Here is a 21,496-nt window from a genome sequence, read left to right as displayed (position 1 = left end):
AGCTGTGAAATTGGGAAGCAAAGTGCTCTGCACACATGCATGCCGACAGCAGTCCACTGGCAATGCTCTTGGGTGTTCGCATAGTATGGAGAGTTTGATATTATAAAGCACAGCATACTCCCCGGCAATGTGGCACGAGCATGGAGAGAACAGGGCTTACTCTTGTCTTGAATTTATTCATAGTTTTATGTCAGCTCTTTGCAGAGAGGCTTTTCTTGAGCAGTACCACTGAGTGCCACAACTTTCCATTGTAATGATAGACACAAGGATTGACTGTAAAGAGTGCTGGCTGTTTGTGCTAAGAAGCACTGTTATGTGAAACTGCGTGAAAGGGGAGTTATTGGGGAAAAAAAGGCCAGGGGACTTGTAAAAACATAGTTGCACACTTTGATCTATGACTTCCGCAGCCTCCAACTGTTTGTCTTGAATGCGAGCAGTCATACTGTACAGACAACAAAGATTTATGTCATCCAGATGAGACCCCTGTTAGGTTAAATGAATAACAAAGCTAGAAAATGGCTCCCTGAGGCGGTTGGTGTGTTAATCTAGTAAAACCAGTGAAGTCGCGTAGCATTGGTCTAGCCAGGTAATGTGCCACTATGTTACACTAACAGCTGCATGAATGCAGATTTTCATTGGAAAGACTACACCAGGTGATTTCAGGTGAGTGGTGTTAAGGTTAAACCCCCCATCCCCCCACCCTTAGCCAGTGTGGTACTAAAACATGCATGTTGGTGGCGGTTCCCAGGCCACGGGTATGGTAGAGGTCATTCAGCCCATGGCCAGAGCCACTGTTTTGGCTGTTTGTTACAGTAGCCAAGGTCATCTTTAGAGGCAAGTTATAAACTTGATGTGATGCTATCTGCCCTGGGAGATGAGATTAGGTGTTAGCCTAGTGATTTTGCATGAAGAATGTAATAAAGCATTTAACATCAAATCTGAAGTATCTGTGTACCTGTGTGCATAACCTACTTTTTCTGCTCATGGCTCATGCAAGTTATACTGACCCAATATGTAGATATTGCAGCTTGTGCATTCACATATGCAGGCTTATTCCCATATGACCTCTTGTATTTATCCATCATCATCATCGTCACCACACCATTGTTTTTCTTTTCTACTCTCATTATTATTTATTTATCTATTTATTTATTTTTGTATAGGCTAAAATTATCATTAAAACTTATTGTCCTCAAATGACCTTGTATGAACAGAGTTCATAAGAAATCTTAGGTTGTCAGTGTGTGTGTGTGTATTGCTGACAGTGTAATCATTTAGCTCAGATCTTCTAATGTACCCTGTAATTCTTTTCTAGCAGACGAGTCACTTTAAATCTTACCCTTTGAGGTCTGGAGTTGTAGCTGGAGGGCCATTAGAAGATTTGGATTTCTTTATAAGATTCAACGCATATCTGCATGTTCTGTGGTACTGGGAATTGAGATAACAATGGGAAGTGTTACACATAAAAACACTCATTACTACACCTTTTTAAGTGCTAGCTACAAATAGACTAGGGAGGATCAAAGTGAGCGTCAGTAGGATGAGGTATCAGACTTCAATTTTTTATATTGACATAGTAAAAGTGCTCATACAAAATAAAGGACATTGAGCATTGTCTGAACTTTTTCTGAAACCCTAACTTCAACTGTAGAAGCTGTTCAAAACATCTAATTGCACATTTATACTTTTACATTATGGTGCAAAGAGGGTAGTTCTACTTTTTATCTGATGTTAACAGATAAAAATTGAATTTAACAAAGGAATTTTTTGTCAGAGACATGGTAAGATGCTGTGCTGTGATAATTCTTCATTCTCTTGGATCTGTTACTTGAACCTTCTTCAGTGGATCTTGCTTTCTTAGGTCACTTAGAACTACAGATGACTATTAGTGTCATGATTATTTACTGTGATTTCCAAAATAGTGCTTTATAACTTTTTTCCCCCACAACTTAAAAAAAGCCCAACACTTGGTGTATTGCAACTGCTGTTTCTTTGTCTGTCGGTGAGCCAACTCACCAAAAGCTTGTTTTCAGTCTCAGTTTTCCAGCTTTAAAAGTTGCATAATTGCTGATAGGCGAAGCGGTCTCTCCTGCTGTTTACTCTGCCGCCCTGCCTTACAGATGCTTGGAGCACTTAAGATCACGCTGATGAAATGTTCTTTATGACACCACGTGAAGGAGAAATGTTAATATTGCTTTGTTACTGCCAGGCATCATTATTCAAAGGCAAGATTTACTCTTGTATAGCCCATTGCGGTCATGAGTATATTAAGCATGGCATGTGTTTGACTTTGCTGCATCCTTACATAACTCATGTTTTTGAGAGTTGATTAAAAATTTCAGCCCAAACTATATTTTGTGTTTATCACATGTTTCAGAATTAGCTATTTGCTCTCACATACTAAATTGTTTTGCAGAATATTAAATTGTTGTATGTGCTAAGGTTTGTGCCTGTTACGGCTTATCACATGTCATTACCAACATGTTTCTGCTGTGTGCTATTGACAAACCAACTGATTATGGCTGTATTATGATGCTCTATCACTCTGCAGGTGGCGATTAAGATCATTGACAAGACCCAACTGGATGCTGTCAACCTAGAGAAGATCTACAGAGAGGTTCAAATCATGAAGATGCTTGACCACCCCCACATTATCAAGCTCTACCAGGTGATTCTCAATTTCAGTGTTTTTCATATACAGCTAATCAATACCTTTTCACTGTCTAGCTTGCAAAACGTCAACAAAATGAATACCATTTTACTGGTGCTCATTTCCTCTCACCACTCTTAACCATTTAAATGTAAATTATTAAGCCCCATGTTGCAATGCTCTATGGTTATAAATAGTTATAGGATTTTTTTTTTTTTTTTTGTAATTGGTATTTTTGTGGGGATTTTTTGTCTCTTGCATGGCAAGTTGTGCCAATGAAGAGACTTTCTCAAGATGTATTTCTCTCTTGGATGGTTAGTTGTACCCTTTTTCATCAACCCATCACACCACAACTTTTGCAATAGTTAGGAATGTTGCTGTACTTTACATATCAGGTTACTATTTTTACATAATTTTCAATTAATAAGCAGTTCTACTTGTACACTAATAAAAAAGTAGGAAAAGTTACAGTAGCCTGAATTCATGCAGACCTGTTTGCCCCTTACCAGCGAATGATTTGGTTAATATAAAGTATTCTTTGGAGCAGTGTGATTTCCTCACCCCAGTTTCTCAAAGTCATGCAAGGCTTGTCTTGACCAAGCTGAGTGGCTTGACTTTGTCTGTCATGTGTTTTAGTATGAAAATATCTTCATAAAATTTGGTCAGGAGCCCGACAGCAACAGATTACTTTAGACCTTTATCTGTGGACTGACTATTAGTTGTGTCCAAATCAGATGTAGTAATTTATGTTTGTGAAACCCCTCTTGGTTGAAGAATTGCTTGTAAGCTGATTCTGTAATACTGTTTCATGTTTTGCCATGTGGGCTGAATTTATCGTCTGTTGAGAGAGTCTAGAATTAGCTGCACCTCTGGCTAATCTGTGAACAAATCATTTTTGTAGAGAATTTGCTGCTGCTCCTTGTTGATCTTCTCTCAAGGTACTTTTGCAGTTGGGGTGTTGAAGCGCAGCACCAATCCCAGTCATTTTCTAATGCATTAGCAACCGATTGATGCCTAGCAGAACCTGCTACTACCGGATAGTTTAAGATATGAGAGCATAGTTAATGACTGAATGAAACTCTCACAAAATAATGTTGATGTATTTAGTATTTTAGTGGGATATCTGACCTCTACTGCAGTGTCAATGTCTATTAAATCTGTGTTTAAAATCCAATACATCTCTCTTTAACGTCAAACCTTTTATCGATAATCAGAACACTAAGGAAACATCCCATCTAGGCCAGAGCAGATGTATTGCTTGTTTGTAAGTATTATTAGTTTCCACTGACTTTATGCAAACCATATGTATTTAAATATGGAAAGTCCCAGTATAAGTTTGTTTTTTTTTTTTTTTTGCCTAATAGTTTAGCTAAAATAATTTCGAGCAAGAGCTACAGTTGCCATAAACACATCTGTGTAGATGTTTAACCAATTTACAACAAAAATTCATGTTCAAGAACTGCAAAACATGCAAAAAAAGAGGAAACATGCATGGCTAGATGGGAGGGTAATTATGAGGCAGAGAAAAAAAAAAAGATAATTTTATTTATACTATTTTATTTTATGAAATTTGTCCCTTTGATGCATATGGCGAATTGGTGTCTGAACAGTAGAGGTGTTTCATTCAAATATAACTAAGTTAGTGGTTGCATAAGGTTGGCACCACTAAACTGTAAAGGTCCTCTTGTTTTTACATGTATAGACACAATATACTTCATATTTAACTTTGGTCTTGTCCCTGCTCTCATATAAACTTTTCATGGACAGACTTTAAATGTCATTCGAAAAAGTACAGGTGTATACAAATAACACTGGCTGAATTCCATTTAGCTGCTTCAGCCAGGGTCTTCATTTTTGATCTGTTCAGTCACATTGTCATTGGTTTACTGGTAGACCTCAGTAATGTTTTTAATAATGTCTGCTGGGCAACATGGCGGCGTAGAGATTAGCGCTGTTTCCCCACAATAAGAAGGTCGCAGGCTTGATTCCTTGGCCAAGGGACTTTCTGTGAGTTTGCATGTTCTCCCTATGCTTGTGTGGGTTTCATCCAGGTCCGGTTTTCTCCCATTGTGCAAAGACATAATGTTTGGGTTAATTGGTGATTCTGTATTAACCGTAGGTCTGAGTGTGAGTGTGTGAGTGTGTGAGTAGTTGTTAGTCTCGGTCTGTCTCTGTGTGTTGGCCCTGTGATGGACAAGCTGACCATGCGCCTTATAATCCGGTGCGCCTTATATATGGATCAATATTGATATTGATCCATATATATATCTGCCAGTGGATCGTAAATGCCTGGGCTGATATATCAGTCTCAACTGTGGTCCGAGCTTTCAGGAAGGCAGGAATTGTCACTGAACTGCCAGACAACAACAGCGACACTGACTCGATTAATGACTTTGATCCGGGCGTGTTGGATGCCGCATTCGCCCAGCTGTTCAATTCGGACACTGAAGAAGAAGAATTCGAGGGATTGGTAGATGAGGAATGAACTGATAAAGTGAGCTTTACGTGTTTCTTTTGTGTGTTTACAGTTGAACAAGGTTGGTCATATTGTGAATATGGACATTAACGCATAACGTAACGTAACCCCAGCCTCTACTGTAGCGCCTTATAATGCGGTGCGCCTTATATATATATTATATATATATATATATTATATATTGTTGTTTGATGAAGTAAAGGCCCAGTTCAAGTTGTTTTATGTCTCTGTCACAATTCAAGTAAACTTGTATCGTGGTATAGCTGCAAGCTTAACTGTACACTGCAAACTGGTGTAATTGTTAAAATATATTTATTGCAATAGGATTTAATGCAACATAAATTTGTTATAATTACTTTAGGTATAGAAGTCAGCAATTTTGCTATATGTGAATCTTTTGCAATTGTTTCATCATAATACAGTGCAGTGTCCCGTTCAGTAGTGAGATTTGTGTTAAAAGGAATTGGAGAGATGTAAATCTTGTAAACATCCTTTCCCTCAGACCATTAATTTTAATGTCCAGCACTGCAAAGAGGCTTCACATAAATTTTACAAGACTCAAAGTTCATTTTCTGTATTGGTATCTTAGCCAGATAGAGAGAAATTTTTCACCTAGTTACCATGATGTTCGCCATGTGGTTTAAAACAGCCTAACCACTGATAACTCAACAGTTTTTGTAATTTATGTATATTACATAAGCCTTGGGTTCCTGCTATTTTGTTTAGGCAAACTAAATGAGTGGTCATTATCATTACACAACCATGTGGCAAATCTCCAGCTGTCTGCTGTTATTTTGGTGTCTATCATTATTTCCATGGCCCATCCATCCAATCAGCTCAGGTCAATTAGTGATTTCCTTTCCAGTCTCATGAACTGGAACTGGCCCTTTGGCCCGGAGGGAAGCCCAAGCCAATGAAGACACACATACCCTGACAACCCATCTGTGGACGCCACTTGCCCTCTTCTCCGTTCAGCTTCCACTTCTTTCCCCAGCTGACTCTGTTGTGTTTACAGCTTTTATACCTGTCCTCCCTTATTCTTGACTGGCAAGAGTCTCTCTACAAGTACAAAGATTATTTGTAGGGCTGGACGATTAATCAAATTTTGAATTTGCTTTTGCTTTTTCATGATCATGAAAACTTGATAATCAAAGAGGATGCATGTTCTGTGATGTGCTTGTGCTGTAAATGCAAAGCCCCCAGCTTTTCCACAAAATTCCGTGTAACCCCTTCTTCTACAAAAAATTGAGGAGCGGTATGTATAAGCTTGAAGTGAATCAAAATGGCAGAAAGGAAGCCTTTGGCAGCAAAGAAAGGTACGATGTCTTCTGTTGTCTGGAAATATTTTGGCTTCAAGTTGTGAGAACAGAAGAAAGTGTAGTTCAAACTCTGTAGCGCTGTCTTGCTGCACCCCAAGGCAACATGACCAATTGGTTTAACCATTTAAAGTTTAGTTGACCACATTTCTGGAGAATTTTCATTCTGGCACCATTTGAACACCAAATGAAAAGTTTTTGCAGTAGTTTCTGGGTATTTATTATTATTTTATTATTTTATTTATTTATTTATTTATTTATTCTATTCTATTCTATTATTTTTGTTTAGTGTTTCTTTAGGGTTTTTTTTTCTGGTTGTTTAATAAATGTTTTTTGTCTTTTTTCAATAATTGATGATCATTTTAATAATCATGATTTCATTATCAATCAAAAATAATTGTGCCTCAATTTTTAGCATTAAGATTATAAGTTGGGTATTGTTTTCAATAAATAAAATAAAAAAAAAAAAAACACTCTCTTTCAATGCTTTCATAGTGAAAGCAATATTAAATGCTCCAAAGCTCTGAATAAATTGAGGGTAGTGGATGGAGCATGACACTAGCTGTTATCCTCAACATTGTGATTAATTCCCACATGGTTAAAACCATTGAAATGATTCAATTGAAACAATTGATTCATTTATAATGTTGCATTAAATGTGAAACAGTATACCAAACATTGGATGATTATGGCTTTTGATGGTACAAGTATCAACTGTCATTCATGCCTAATATTTTTTTTTTTTTTTTTTTTTTTTTTTTTTTTACAATTTATTGAACAACTGTGCATACCATACAGTGTTGTGTGGTTAAATTGTTGTGTACCTTCAATTGTGACTGTATCTATGGATGGTGATCATTTAGAATGACCCCCTGGTCATCTTTTTTATTGCCAAAAGACTTATACGATATCGATTTACATGTTATTTTGGTGGAGAAAGCTCATTCCTGCTGCCATTGTTCCCATAGCAGCATTAGCCTCTTTAGCCAGAACACACACAAACTCTTATTTAATTACTGTCCCTTAAAATACAAAAAAAAAGAAAACCCAACAACCTAAACAACCCACAAGCTCATAACAGCTGCAGCGACTGAGTTCAGAGTGCTCAAAAGTAATTTACAATTAATCCCCCTCTCATTCTGTGAACATAATCATTCATTCATACATTATTCTTGTGCCGCTTATCCTTTTCCGGGTGGCGGGGGTTGCTGGAGCAGATCCCAGTTGGGATACACTGTGGACAGGTCACCAGTCCATCGCAGGGCTAACACACAGAGACAAACAACCCTCACACTCAGACCTACGGACAATTTAGAGTCACCAATTAAACTAAACATGATGTCTTTAGACGGTGGGGGGGGGGGGGACCGCAGTACCCGGAGAAAACCCACGCAGGCACGGGGGGGGAACATGCAAACTCTGTACAAAAAGGCCTGGGAACTGAACCCACGACCATCTTGTTGTGGGAAAACAGCGCTACGTGATTATTATGATTACGTGATTTGTTTTTTGTTTTTTTTAAATCTCAGTATTAGTCAGCCTCCCCAGTTGGATAATTGGAACGTTTTAAATAGTACTTAGTACTTGGTTTACTATTAACCAATTAATAGTAAAACCGGTTGATCGTACCATACCTACAGTATGCTGTGTGTTATTGAAATTGTATCAATCTGAAACACATTTCTATGACCTTCAAACTTGCTTGTGTTAAAAATGTCAACGTAAAATTTCTAACTTTTGTGTTTGATTAAATTTGTTTGGACAAGCAGTAATGTCATATGTGATCTATTTCTATTTCTTGTCTGAATCAATTCTACCCTGCTTCTAATATTATTTTTATTTGGCTACTGAGCTCCATTTGTGTGTACATACTATGTGCTCAACATGTATTATATTTGTCTACACTCAATAAACACTTTCATTAAGTATATTATGAAAATATAATATAATTAGCCCTATAAATGTTGTTTTCCAGTCAGATGCTAAACACTGCATGTTTTTTTGCATTTATCGGTATCTGGAATTCAAACTATGAATTGTCCCCTTGTATTAGAATGTAAGCCATGACAAATGATTGGCTTCAGTTATACCGCCATTGCTGTTACTTGGAACAGGAAGTCTTCGCTCCCCGGAAGCTGAAATACTACACACTACTACACACACAATTTTAATATTAGCCAAATTTCTTATCACTTAATCAAAGCAGTAGAGCAGCATAATAATTTTAATTCAAGTAAGTCTTTTAGAATGGCATACCGTATAAAATCCCTGAACAAACATTTTAAGACAGTCAATATATCCATGTCAGAGAGCCTGGTTGATACTATCACAGCATGGATAAAAGAAAGATATGTGCCATAATTTGAAAACGGATTTCTCTCGCAGTGTATGTTTTCTATTTTTAACCACAGGTTTAACTAATAAGTTAAATCTGGTGTGGCAGTGCCAGGACCCTGCTATTGTACATGCTGGTTTATTGGCATGCCTTAATGAAGCGGATCCACCGTTAATACTATTAGTTACACCTTTGCTTTTCCTGCTGCGACAAGTCAAAATGTCTGCTGTGGGGAAGGTTTATTTCCCAAATTGGATGCTGATGCTGGGCTTAATTCGTCAGTCGTTTGTATTCCAGCTCAGAGAGGACAAATTGTGTTTATGCAACCAAGGCCAACCAAAGCGCAAAAAAAAAAAAAAAAACAAAAACTGGCTCTCATTTCCTAAATCTATGAATCGGTCAGTGTAGCAGATGGAAAATTGATCATAAACAATGTGCGTGGGATTTCTAGTGTGAATGTCTGGCTCACTGTGTCTGATTCATCCTCCCCTCTCCATCTGATTCTCCCCTCCACATTTAATTCTATTCATCTCCCGAGTGTTTCTGTTTCTAAATCAGTTCTCTCTTCCTACACAACATGGCACTGTGTGAGGACTGAAAGGTTTTAAGTACCATTCAGATATACTCGGCAACATCAACTGTCCACCTCCATTCTCTTACATGGTTACCATATTTAGACCCAGTGCCATTCACACATTTGGCTTTCATCTTGACTCTGTGAATGCCAAATGCTGCAGTTTAACCGCAAGAGTGAGCCTTGTGGACATTTTTTCAATATTTTTGGTAACTTGCACATGCTGTTGTGCACCTTTTCCTAATTCCCTATTGTGCAGAAAGCTTTTTCTGATGATGTTGAAAATAAAAAGTGGTTCCAGGTGTGTATTCACATTGACTCTCCTACCCCCCCCCCGGCCCCTGTTCTTTTGTCCTCTTCCTCTCTCAGGTGATGGAGACGAAGAACATGCTTTACTTAGTCACAGAGTATGCCAAGAATGGGGAGATCTTCGGTGAGTGACATTTTCAAATACAAAATCCGTTTGACGTCAGTGACTTGCATACATTGTTCAATCCAGTTAATTTATTCCCTGTATCAGTCACGCAAAAAATCTGTTCAGTTGTGTCAGTAAAAATTTTTGTCAAACAACATTAGTTGTGTTCTTACATTTATCCTTTCCCTAATGTCAAAGGTCACATGATAGATGGAAATCAAGCACATTGTGCTGCTAAATTTGCTGACATTGTTTTCCTGTGGCATAAAATGACATCACTTTGATGGCCTTTGAATGCCGCAAAGAGGCCACCTCAAAGAGAAAAAGACTGGTTTATGACTATATGTGCTCCAGAGTCATTTTCTGCTCATTGGTTTACTGCTTAGATGTTCAGATAATGCAAGATATCGAGTTACTGTCTACCTGGTGACGAACAATGATGTAATTCATCCATTTTCGGTTACTGTAAGATAACACTTGTTCACACGAAACTATTTATGATCTAAGTTACACTTTTGCTCTGCTTGCAAAAAACAGGACATTATAACAGAGGCTTTGCCTCAAATTGAAAGTTAAATAGATTTGTTTGTCTTTCTTACGGTAGCTGTCACAAACATTCACCACTTCAAGTTAACTGCAATAAAAACAATAAATAAGCAGATAAAGTCAATAAATGAAGACAAATAAAAACAAAAAAGAACAGTTAGAATAAGTGCTGTAGAGTCTGTTTCATGCAGTTCACATTCTCCTGTTTAAAGGTTTGATCACTGTTGGGAAGAAGCTGTTTAACAGCAGAGTGGTTCTTGCTGCGATGCTTCTATACCTTCTTTCTTACTGCATGAGTGTGAACATGCCATGAAAGGGGTATGTGAAGTCCTTTAAAATGCCATCTGCTTTTCTCACACAGCACACTGTGTAGATGTCCTTCAGATGTGGCAGTTAAACACCAATGATTATGATCATATTACTATATATTGATGATGTTTATAATGTTGCATATTTAGTTAGTTTTAGCCATGAGCAGTCTAAAGCCAGTAAAGTTAAAGTTATAATTTATCATGATATTGTAAAAGGTTTACAATTCTCTAGCCATTTTTGACAAACAAAGATAAAGAAATATTCCTTTGATTCAGACATCAATTTCCTGTCAGTTAGTTTTTTGGAGTCAAACATACCCAACAAGGAAGTAGGCTTAAGTTTGCCATAAAAACATTAGCACAGTTCAGTGCATAGTCTGAACATTGAAAATACAATAGTGATTTTGTTCATTGTTTAAATATTAATCAAAAATCCTTATTTTATATATATCACATACTGTAACAGTCTGTAACAGTGTACAGTGCACGTAAAAAGACATCTGCTGGAAGGGACAGACAAGTCAGAGCATAGCGAAAATAGTTCATAAAGATAACAAATTATCTTAGTCTGACATAGAACCACATGCACTCTATCGCTACAATGCACACACAACACTCACACACTCAGTTTGTACAATGTGTACACACTGCAATCTCCAATCCGGAACACTGGGCTGGGCTCAAAGAAAAAGGTTTTTTTTTATGCATTTATATGTTCATATGAAATATATAGGATTATTATTTTAGAAGAAAAAACATCAACTGTATTTCAATTCCAAAATGCAAACATGGAATTATTGTATGGACAAATATTTCAGGAATCAATGCGCAAGTTTAGGCCTGTCTGATGTGGACAAGCTGTAAGTGGATCATGTGTGCGTGCGAGTGTGTGTGTTTGTGTGTCGGAGTGCATGTGTCTGTGTCTTTGTAATTCTGAGGCCACTGTTCCACTTGTGATGTTGACTCAGCAACAGCAACTCCTGCTCCTGTGACCCAGAGAGAGCTAGGAAGTAGACACAAAAAGAAAAGAGTGTACTGTAGTTAAACATTTGAAAGCAGTTCAGACGTACAGAGGAATGAAATAGAAAGGCTCATCTGCATCACTGCATATATTACAGGAATTTTACAATGCCTTCACTTAACAATATACTGGATTGGAAGATCGCTGTCATTGTTCTTGTTGTGTGCTAAATATGAAGCTACAGCCTGGAGAAGATGAAAGTTTCTTATTTTAACATAAAGCAGAGGGAAATGGGTGGCTACGTTAATTTTAACTGCCAATTTCTACAGTTTTTGTATCTAATTAGCAAACAAGACATAACATGTCAATTTGTGAGCTTTAGAAGAGCGGTTTAGTGGATTTTTTTCACCTTTGGACAGAACCAAACTGACATTTTCCTCCTCTGTTCTTTATGTTAAAATAAAGAAACTGTCTCCTGGCTTCAACTTTATCATCTGTCTTATTATCTAACACCAGGAAAGAGTTTCCATATTGCCAATTGGTCAACCTTATTTTCCATAATCCACTGATTTCTCACATAGATCATCCCTGTGTATTACAAAACCATTGTGCCCTGATTCCTCAGACCTCTCTGTCCCGATTGCACAATGTAATATAGTTATGTAAGACGTTTATATGTCATCATCAGCTGCAGCAGTATCAGCTTTGACTTATACAGGCAGACACTGACTGGTAGGTGCAGTACAATACTAGTATTACAGCATTCAATCTCACAAAATTGAACAATCATTTTTGATTTTCAAACACACTGTCTGGAGATGGATTGTCTCATTTAGTCATGTCACAGTCAGGCAAATGGGAAAACTGCCAAGCCAGATCTCCAGATCTCTTCCTCCTCTGTTGCCCTCCAGACACAACAAATTTCTCAGGTCTGCTCCTGGCCACAGGTTACAGAGTGGAAAATATAAGTTGTTGTGGATGCTAAGAGTAGCCACAACAACTTATAGCCATTACAGTGGATGAGTTAGACAATGGATGTTTCCTATTAAGACCAAAGTGTAAATTGTGTTGTGGAGGAGCAGGAGGGGTGGACTGTCTGTGTACATGTGCCTGTGTGTGTGTGTTCCATGAAGACACAGAAATGGAGCTGGGTTTGGCACAAGGAGGCGGAGAGTGATGGGTTCATTCTTGCAAAAGGATGTGTGGGCACAGTAATGGGCACAGCAGTGGCATCGATGCCAGCTTGTTGATGTGTCTTTGTGTCTGTCTGTCAGTCAGTCTGCTGCTTCACAGACTGCCTCAACACTGCAGGATGGATCAAACCTGGAAATTGGGTCAACCACAAATAAAGTGGAGTTGCGGAGAGCAGAGGCAGGAGAAGAGTGGAGGCAGAAGAGAAAGGAGGCAAGAGCAGGGGACATCCATTTGAATTTGGAAGGTGGTGGGGAAATGTAGGGCATGCATATTTAAGAAAGCACTGTTGGAGAGAGGGGAGTATAATAGCTGGCAGTGAGTAGAATCACTCATGCACTTCTTTTGTCTGACTGACGGGAAGGGAATGAGACAGGCAGACTGGTTGACTTCAAAGGAAGATTCAGGATATTTTTTGATACACGTTCTTATTTACTGATGCTGTCAATTTCCATTTCATCATAAGCCATCCTTCTCATTACTCAGTCAGTGTTCTTCATCTGTCCACTGACAGGGTGTGGCTGCTTTGACCTTGACCAAGAGAGAAAAACATAAAGGAGTTGATGACAGACTGACCAAAGTCAGACGTGATTTTTGGTACCGTATTGTTTGCAGCCAATATGGTTTTAATTTTCTGTTTATCTAATAAATAAGATTGCTGTGACATTATCCTTTGTGGGAACATGATGCATGTGTGCTCCAAAAGAGATTCACCCTTAGTTGCAAAAATTATGCAATTACTGAATATTTACAATTTATATTAAACCTGAAATCTGCAAGATTACATAGATTTGTTTTTTGTTTTTTTTTTTATTAACAAAAATTAATGGCATTGACTTCTGACCTTTCCCAAGGTCATCTCATATGCGCATGTTCATGAAAAAGACAGTACTGCTATATTTACACAATGTATTTACACAATCTCTTGGCACATTGTTGATACAATGCATCAATTTTAATAAAAAAAAAAAAAAATACTGAAAGTAGTCGTTTGATATGATCTGACATTCTGATGGCATCAGAAATGAGCTGTTCATCCACAATACACGTTTGATCGCACTAAGGAGCTAATAATGAGAAAACCCATTTATTGTATCATGCAGAATATTAAACTCAGTTTAAAATGACCAGACTTACAACCATAAGGAATGGTACGTGTGACAAAATAATCCCTGTTCATCACATGGTTTAAATCACGCACTTGGGGTCACATGAAATGACGCCTGTAAATCTGTACAGCAGACATGGGTATAAATTCATGTCATAATGCTCAATAAAATAAGCTTTTTACACACTGCAATCACATTAAGTCGTTAATGGCAAATTATTTTCAGTCAATTGAATTATTGATTAATCTACGTAGTTATTTTTAACTATAATTATCATAAACTGGAACCAACTATAATCAACAGAGACTGAGCAAAATGCCACACGGGTTTGACTGGAAAGGGTGTCACAGATGCCTGGGATATGCAGAAGAAAGTTATTTGCTCTGATTTTTAAACATAAACAAAAGTAATTTATTTTTTTCATTACCTCCTGAATGGGTACTGCAAGAAACCACAAGAAATAAACCATCACAACAGGTAGTGGTATATTGTCTTTGACAAGTTTGATATAAGGGTAGTATTAATCTCCAGCCCTATTTAACCCTCGAGGGTCCCAGTATGAAATCATCACTAGCATTTATTAACACACACAGATTGCCTTTAATAAGGCTGCAGTATTTATGCAGTTTGGGTTTCAGTTACCAATGTGGTAACAGACTGTGGGGGATAGTGTGAGTTTGCCCCTTGTCCTCGACAACCACACACACACACACACACACACACAAACACACAGTGTTATCTGAAGTCCAGCCAGAGGTCTATCCAAAAAGCCAGTTTGTACCCATGATGTTTGTCCCTTCCAAACCTGAGCAGCTGTTAAGAGACTTAGCTTCTCACCCAGCTCTCAGCAGAAATGGAACACGGATTTGTTGAGTTGTTCCTTAATACCCCTATGAATCATTCTTGTCCTGTTCACTTTCCCAGAATGCATTTCTACATATCTCACTTTGCTGAGGTCCTTGCCCTCGTCAACATTGTATCAGTGAATTACTCATCCTTCCACTAGGCCAACATACCACAGTGTGTGTGTGTGTGTGTGTCTGTGTGTGTGTCTGTGTGTGTGTCTGTGTGTGTATGCAGTGTCGATTGCTCAAACATTAATGGCATGTTTGTAAATGCTTCCATAGAGCAAGAAGCAGCAACACAATGCTGCTGTTCACACAGAAATAAGAAAACAATTTCCATGTTAAGTTTGTTGAGCATTTCAGTGGTAAAACAGTCAAGAATGATTATCTCTAATTGATAACTCAGCATTGATAAAGATTTTAAGATGAAAGGCCATAAGCACACCTGTTCTGGCTGCAAAATATTTAAAGGATTAACTGGTTATTTTTGTATTCTTTAATAGCATGGATTACTATGGTTTGGCCAAACAGCCAAAATAAACTACATAAACTGTAATAGCTTTACTAATGTGTGTTTGAAACAGTCAGGGCACGAGTATTTTAACTGAGTTGCTCATTGGATGGCAGTACAGAATCAGCAACCCCTGCGTCTTCCCTGGCCATCAGAAATATGATGGCTGAAAGAATCATGCATTGATTTCCTGCATCTTTGTGTGCAGGTAAGAAAGAACAACCCCTCAAAAATAAACATAGTTTATGTTTGGGGAAATGTTGTCGGAAACTGTACACTAATTTCTGTGCAATCATGTTTGTGTCTGAATGATTGCCTTGTCTTGCCCTGTTTGAGATAGCAGGCTTTTATCCCAATCTTCGACATCTGCTCAAATCAAAATAGTTTAGGCAACTTATTGCAGTTTGATCATTTAACAAACGCTTATATGACATCACACTGATGTCTTAAGAGACAGAGGCAGATCAAAAAAGGGAAAGGTTTGATCACAGAATGGTTAGTTCTTTTGTCCTACTCATCTCGTAGGTACATACTTGGACCTCTTTGACACATTCCCCTCCTCAGTGTGTATTTTGATTAGCGATGTTGCATGAAAACTGCCCTGGTCATTGAATGGCCTCCTCTATGGAATTTGCCAGCTACTGTCTAATCAGGTTTTCTCACTCAGTCAGATGCTAGCGACAGTATTTATCAACCACTTTGTTGATGATAAAGCAGCATGATGTTCTTTAAACTTGTGGGCTTTGTTCATTTTTGTTGTTTTATTCATTTTGTTAATTTTGTTGTGGAGTTTTTGTGACCTAATGCACAGCTGGCCCTTTGGTTAATCCTGAGCTGGGTTGATGATGCTAATGAGGTGTTTTACAGCATGTTGCAAGTCTCAGTCCTCAGGAAATCTTGTTGTTCTACATTAAATATCTTATGTTTAGTTGGTGGTACAATGTTTTTGATGGTAATGGACTGTGAAATTAGCTTAGTGTAACCTCACTGTGTATCTTGGCAGAGCCCTGGTTTCAAAATTCTGCCAGGAATCTTATCTTAATATTAAGAATGTATGTGCACATCAGAGAAATGGCAGCAATATAACTTTGTATTTCAGGCAAAAGACTAAGCAAAATGTGTATTAATATCTCAAGCAAACTTAGCTGCAAATCTCTGACTGCTTTGTGATTGCAAAAAGTTTTTGACTGACTTAGTGAACCTTAATATAATTGCTTTTCATATATTTGTCACACATTGGTTACTCGTATACGAAGTTTGGTTGGCTGGGTTTGTTGTGGTTGTTGTGCATTGTTGTCAGGTTTGGTTGGTGGTCTGTATCAATGCCAGCTGGAAGGAAAGGCAACAGAGTGTCCTATCTTGTTTGCCACAGAGTGTGAATTGAAATGCTAGCAAGCTATCTGGACAGAGAGGTGTGAAGAGGAACCCTGTTGGCAGCAGCCACACACCACACTTTCCAAAGTTCATGGAATTGCAAAAAAAAATCATGTGTCCTGTAAAACAGTCTGTGGGGATGACATTTTTTTCTCCAAGTGAAGGCTAAGTGTGATAGGTTAGGAAAAACAAAGTATGCTCTGAAAGCAAACAATTACAGAAAGATCAGTGATCTGTAGGCTTGGACAAAGAAGATGGAGAGAAATGTGTTACTGTGCCTTCACAGAGAAAGCACAGTTTTTGGTTTCTCGTGTCCTTTCATACAACCACAAACTCTGTACTCAGCAGATAAGCACGTAGATCAGATGTTTTTGTTACTCATTGGGCAAGAGCTAAGGTTTATATTTACATCAGCATCTTGATTAGTCCCCGTGAGTTTAAAGTGTTATAGTGTGCACTGCAATCATAGCCTGACAAACACTGCAATCCAGTGTGACCTCCCACAAACATCCCCTTTGCACGCACCCTGCCCCAACTTTTAGCTTGTGCATGTAGCTGAAACCAAGTTCTCAGAAATTTGGTCCTCCTTTTCCTCCTCCAGCTATGACAACACAGTTCACTCTTCACTGTCAATTGTTTCCTACTAACACACACATGCGCGCAGTCAGACAAATGGTTTCCAAGAACAATTACATGATACATTTTGCACTGAAAAATAAAAGTACGATATTGAGTAGAACGGTTGTAAGCTATTAGGATGTATGTGACCACCAATATTTGGTGTAGTGAAAAATCTGCCCAAATCTATTCTTTTCACGGCGGACTGGTGTTGCAGTGGTTGGCACTGTCGTCTCACAACAATAAGGTTCTGAATTCTAGACCTGGGGCCTTTCTGTGTGGGTTGCATGTTCTCTGTGTGCCTGTGTGGTTTCCCGGCTTCCTCCCACCGTCCAAAGACGTGTATGTTTAGGTTGAATTGGTAACTTTAAATTATTTTCAGTTGCACAAAATGATATTTTATACTTTGTTTAAAAGTGTGACACCAAGATATGAATTAAAGTAAAATATTATCTGTATATATTGTACTTCTAACATGACACATCACTTCTCTCTCTCTCTGGCTGTAGACTACCTAGCTAAGCACGGTCGTCTCAGTGAGCTGGAGGCCAGAAGGAAGTTCTGGCAGATCCTGTCAGCAGTGGAGTATTGCCACAACCGCAACATCGTCCACAGGGACCTGAAGGCAGAGAACCTCCTGCTGGATGGCCACATGAACATCAAGATTGCAGGTACCATAAACACATTGTGCAAGGCCACCTATTAGCTCACTGATAGATGAGACATACTGGATGCTTGTATGGAGTCATTTAGTTTTAATTCAATTCCTGCCATGATCTCTGTACCGGAGTAGTTCAGAAATGTCTTAACTACCTGCCTGGGCTATTTGCACAGTGTTGAGAAGTGGTCTGAGGTTTCCTGCAAGATCTCTGTTGGCTGAAAGATGCCATGGCACACATCTCAGTGTCTCAATCTCAAAACAAAGGCCTTTGCTTCCTTGGCAGAAATGATCATGAGAGGAGATAATAAATAAATAAATAAAAATCTCTCCCCGTTGACGCAAATCTTTACTTTTGAGAGAGAAACGGGACGAAACATTAAAGATAAAGGACATAAAGAGGTACAGACTCAGAGGCAGAGATTTGAGAATAAGCTGGAGGTCTGTAGTACAAGCTTCAAAGTGTGATTATTAAGCAACTGGCATTTAGAGCTGGCTAGTGAGAGTGTCACCCTACCAATGTGCCCCAGAGTGGAGGAGGGGGAAGTTGGGAGCGAGTGGGAGGAAAGAGTTTGGGTTTAATTGGAGGAGGAGAGAAGGTGATAAAATGGATTGGCTACTTGTGAGACAGTGTAGCAGATGAGAGGATGAAGGAAGAGTAATGAGGACCAGTACATAGCAGGGTGGCAGAGCTGTGCAGCTGTGGCAATGTTCTGAGAGAGGCCGAGGTTTACCTTGGACTTTATTCAGCACCATTACTGAAATCTATCTAAGGTGAGCTGATCACTTGAGGACAGCCAAAAATACAATGTGAATAGACCTCAGACACACAAAGTATTAAAGTGTGTGCTAGGGAACATGCCCTCCTGCTCTCAAAGGACTCTCAAAATCATTGTTTATTAGTATGCTGCATGTTACTTCATGGGGCAAATGACAAATGAGCACCCCAGTTAACATTAATTTATCTATTTTTAAAGCTATTACAAGGAACTATAAAAGAACTGATAGAGAAGTGAATGTTCTGCCTGCATCATTACTCACGTCATCCTGTCCACTGTTTCTCAGAAGGGTCCAAGATGATAACCTGGAGATGTTATTACCCCAGCAGTAATTTTTACAAACATGTCTGACTCACAACCAATTGCCTGCACGGCAGATTAGATTTGAAGCAGGAAAACAATGAACAGAACATTACCTAGCTTGTGATGAGCAAAAACATCAGTTGGGAGACCGTCAGCAGTATAGTACCTTCTGTCCCTCTCTTACCAACTACTAGTTCTGACATGTTTGCTAAATGGTACATGAAGAAAAATGTGAGATTCATACTGTACATGAGAAAGCAAGTCCCCACTCAAAATTTCCAAACTGCACTAGTCACATTTATGTCACTTTACATTAGCCATCCATTCAACCAAGAGATGTAAAGATTTCCTTATCATTATGGGGGATAATCTACACTCCAGCTTCAGCTTTCAAGTCATCTGTTATTTTATTTTGGCACTTTGATTAATTGGGCAGTTTAGGTATTTTGTTGTATCCCGCTCACCTCCACATCCTTTCTTTTTTCCCTCTTGTACATTTTTTTGTGTTAAATGCAGATTACGTGAGTCCATTCACCTCATAAATACAATATCAACTAAAATAATAGGGACGTTTTAGTTTAGATTAGTTTTAAAAAAATGTGCCATCTTTTTCATCTTACTGTAGAATATATTACCGTCCTTGCTTTAATTTGATCTTTCTTAAGTTCAATCAGTTTTTTTGTAAATTATTTTCCTAATATTCTTCCCAGTGTTTTTGTACTATAATTTAATGTTTTCTTTGCCACATTTTGGTACCTGTACTATATGATATAAATTATATGTTATTATAGTTGGGCATATTGATAATTCAGCCTTGTTGATCAGGAGTTCAAAATCTTAAAATAAGTTTTCAAGATTAGACTAGTAAAAGTAGCAGAACCATACATTTGTGATCCTGGCACAGCTGGACATTTTCGATCGATAAACCATTGATTGTTAAAATTTTCAATTAGTTTTCCATTTCCTGTCACATCCCTCGACTGGATATGTATTGGCAGACAGAGTAGCTATGCTTCAGGGGTTTTCCTGCAACCCAGTGGTGCCTCCCTGCTTTCTAAAGGCCACCACTGGTCAGTCTGTGTGAAGCTTAACCAGCCAGTGGTCAGTCAAAGAAAGGTCACACTCATTGTGGCTGCAGAGGAGAAGGGAACACAGGAGCAGCAGGGGGTGCCCTTCATGTTTTCACTTCAAACAGCCCCTTTACATTCAGATTGACAGATTGAAGGGAAAGTGCAGAGGAGAAATAACAAGAACAAAAGTATGCTGTCAGATCAGTTGAGGTGTTTTTTTATTTGTTTGTTTGTTAGTTTTTTTAACTATATATATGATTTTAGTCATGTCTTGAGTAAAGTAACGTCATATCATAAAAGCATTTTGAGGCATTTATAGCTTCTTTAACTATAGTTGCCTTTCAAGGTGGAAGCAATTCACAAAGTTATTTTATTGGAAATTTTCCAAATCTGAAAGATGTTTCATGCTCAATTTAACAATGTTTTGAATACAAACAATCTCTAGAACAAGTAGACCTTGTGGAGAGACATCTTCTAATTACTTTCACATGCAGATGCATCAAATCCTATGATATAGTAATGGAAGGAAACCACAGGGGTCATGATGTGACCACTGTGATATGTTGTGAATAGCTGCTTTCAGGCTGTATTTGAATATTTGATTTATTTGAGTCTTATGCTGAGAAGAGTTTTGGTATCAAACCTTCAAAATTTCAAACTTTCACATGAATTTGAATGTTCATGGGGAACACATTCCTGGTATGAGAAAGACTGGTTTTCACTATACCGTTTAAACACCCAAATAAATAAACATATATATATACTGTGTTTACCACAGTATTCCGCACCAATGTACTATTACTCTAATAGTCTCTGCTAGCTGTAAAACAGTAATGTAGTGTGAGATTATTTAACTTTCACTGAACAGCTGCCAGTGAGCTCATGTGATATGTGATAACTGTTGTGAAACAAACGCACAAGTCGACAGGAGTCTTGAAGTCAACAAAATGACTCATTAGCATCTGTTATGCAGGAATACATTTACCCATTTGACAGATGCTATTATCCTTAGCAACTTACAAGTCAGAGACAACCGTTAAGCTTCGATGAAGTAGCATGCTTTGAAGTAAACAGTAAGAATAGATTCTGTTCAATAAAAGCACATGGAGAAGTAAAGGTGTGCAGTAAGGGCAGCAAGGGTTGGTTATACGTGTTAGAGGTGGAGAGGAAGTGCTCAGAAAACAAAATGTCTGAGAGATTCTTGAGGCTAATATTATTTGGTCGCTTCTTTCGCCATTGGGGAACAACAAATGACAATGACAATGGCAATGTCAGATTCCTCAGTTCTTGGAGGAATGCAGTGGAAAAGAAGCATACACCTCCATGACTGAGTTCAGGTAGACAGGTACAGAACCAGAAGTCATTTTGCATCCAGTTATTCAGGACTTGGATTCCAATGGAAGATAAAGAGCAGTTAAATGAATTGTCTGTCTGTGCTGATTGAAAAACAGAAT

At 38.2% G+C, this 21,496-nt stretch overlaps 1 protein-coding gene across 3 annotated transcripts in view; it reads left to right on the top strand.

The window, feature by feature from the left end:
* Positions 1-21,496, top strand: part of sik2b (salt-inducible kinase 2b) — a 40,281-nt gene that overhangs the window by 877 nt on the left and 17,908 nt on the right. For all 3 annotated transcript variants that reach the window (XM_029516876.1, XM_029516875.1, XM_029516877.1), the window contains exons 2-4: positions 2,552-2,668; positions 9,721-9,784; positions 17,742-17,903. In XM_029516876.1, the coding sequence (XP_029372736.1) occupies positions 2,552-2,668; positions 9,721-9,784; positions 17,742-17,903 (343 nt within the window). The remainder of the gene's footprint in view (positions 1-2,551; positions 2,669-9,720; positions 9,785-17,741; positions 17,904-21,496) is intronic.

This window comes from Echeneis naucrates, chromosome 13 (genome assembly GCF_900963305.1).
Source record: "Echeneis naucrates chromosome 13, fEcheNa1.1, whole genome shotgun sequence".
Taxonomy (NCBI): Eukaryota; Metazoa; Chordata; class Actinopteri; order Carangiformes; family Echeneidae; genus Echeneis; species Echeneis naucrates.
This window is presented reverse-complemented; position numbering and strand designations above follow the sequence as displayed.